We start from the raw sequence: 1910 nt of genomic DNA on the forward strand, positions 1-1910 counted from the left end.
TTATAGGATTTATAGAGGCACAGAGGCGGGCAGTCTCCAACTTATGAGCAGCTGTTTACACAGGCAAGATGTTGTTACCTCCCCAATTCAACTACTGCTTATAGTCCTAGTTTCGTAAAATTAATGTTACAGATTTTAAGGAATGGGCATATGTTATAGCCACTAGGGCTGGGGCCTCAGAGCCTCCAAGCTGAGACGGGAGCAGTGCTCATGGGGAGGAGGTGTTCCAGGAAAACAGAAAATACGCCAACACCGTCGGAACGTATCCGTCCAACACAAAATCTACCACACAACCGAAAAGCGCTACACACAATTCAGGCCACAATTCTTTTCCACCGCCTTCCACAGCTTTTCCCGCCCCCACTTCCGCTTCCGGGGAGGTGACTCCCGGACCCTCGGGGTCTGGGGGGCGGGAGCTAAAACGGAGCCGGAAGTAGCCCCAGCACTTCCGGTACGGGAAACTACTAGCTGCCGCCCGGACCCGGCTTGACAGGCGCGGTCCCTGCGAGTCTCTCTCTTTCTCTCCCTTCGCCTTCCTCGCCTCTAACCTTCAAATTCGCTTGCCGCTGCCGCCCCGCAACTGCTCTATCGGAAGTTGCCCCTTCCCCATGTTCCGGGGCAGGAGTCCTGAAAGCGAAGACCCGCCCGCCGGTACCCCATCATGTCCGAACTGACTAAAGAGCTGATGGAGCTGGTGTGGGGCACCAAGAGCAGCCCCGGTCTCTCTGATACCATCTTCTGCCGCTGGACGCAAGGTACCCTGGCTGGGCTCTGCTCTCGCTTCCAGCCGCCGCTTCCTTTGCCCTGCGGGAGTCTGGCGGTGGCGCCACTTGATCCAGCCCCTCGGGTGCCCCTCACTTTGTCCCAGTTGCCATTCTCAGCGCCAAAACCTGACTTTCTATAGACAGGCCCTGCCTGCCTTAGGGGGAGAGGTTGGGTAGGAGAATGGTTACAGCTGTGCCCTAGAGACCCGAAGCGCCTCTTCCACTCTCTGGGCTGCCCTTCTGCTGGGGAGAGAGGGAGGGCTGGCCCCTTGTTGGGCTACGGTGTGTGACACTGAAGACTTCTTATATAATTAAAATATAAGAAGTGACCTGGTGGCAGCTTCTCAAGGAGTGCCGTGGCTGTCTGGATCTGTACCCTCGCTCTGACAGAGCTTTATGTTACTGGTATATGGGCTGTTTTTGGAGAGAGGGATGTCCACGGAAGAGTCAGGGTGGCTAATTCCAGAAAGTAGTTTCGTTGTTTGTAGTGTAATTATGTGGTTAGGCGTGGTGCGCGGTATATAAACACAATATTGCTTGCTACAAAGTGTCCTCTTGGCTCAAAGTATCCTCGGTTTCGGGAGGGTTTAGTATCTGTTACAGTTAAAAAGGAATATGGATCACAGCACTTCCTGCTGGTCTAATGTAACTTAGACAAGATTTTTACTTACATAAGATTTATTAATAGTACAAGTAACAATTAAATAACTCGATTGAGTTCCTGTGCCGTGCCAGGATCTGTGCTGGGCGTCTTATACTGGTAATTATCCCTAATATTTAGGTTTTGATTAGTGAAACGCAAACAACAAATTTCTTAATGTGTCTTAAAGGTGACGGTGAGGTTAAGATCATAGCGTTTGGAGTCAGAAGATCAGTGATGTATGCAAAACACTATTACTATTAAAACATTTATTTAGAAAACCTGTTCCCAAAAGATTTGGGGAAATTGTGGCATAATAAATATAAATCCCTATTTCAAAATGTGTATTTTGTAACAAAAATTCAGGATTTAAGTAATCCCTTTTTCCTTCCCATATATGTCTGTGTTAAAAGCTGATAAAATTAGAATCCTGATATATTATGGTAAGTCAGGTTATTTAGTCCATCGCTATTGTTTTGCAGATGAGAAAAATGAGTCATAAAGGC

At 48.4% G+C, this 1910-nt stretch overlaps 1 protein-coding gene across 1 annotated transcript in view; it reads left to right on the plus strand.

Annotated features, from left to right (window-relative positions):
• The first annotated feature begins 418 nt into the window (after nucleotides 1-418).
• FAM188A (family with sequence similarity 188, member A) overlaps nucleotides 419-1910 on the plus strand; it is a 23428-nt gene continuing 21936 nt past the window's right edge. Inside the window, exon 1 of the mRNA XM_012660934.1 lies at nucleotides 419-755. Within this exon, the coding sequence (XP_012516388.1) occupies nucleotides 662-755 (94 nt within the window). The 5' untranslated portion in view covers nucleotides 419-661. The remainder of the gene's footprint in view (nucleotides 756-1910) is intronic.

The sequence above is a fragment of the Propithecus coquereli genome, unplaced genomic scaffold, assembly GCF_000956105.1.
Source record: "Propithecus coquereli isolate 6110/MARCELLA unplaced genomic scaffold, Pcoq_1.0 Scaffold69, whole genome shotgun sequence".
NCBI lineage: Eukaryota > Metazoa > Chordata > Mammalia > Primates > Indriidae > Propithecus > Propithecus coquereli.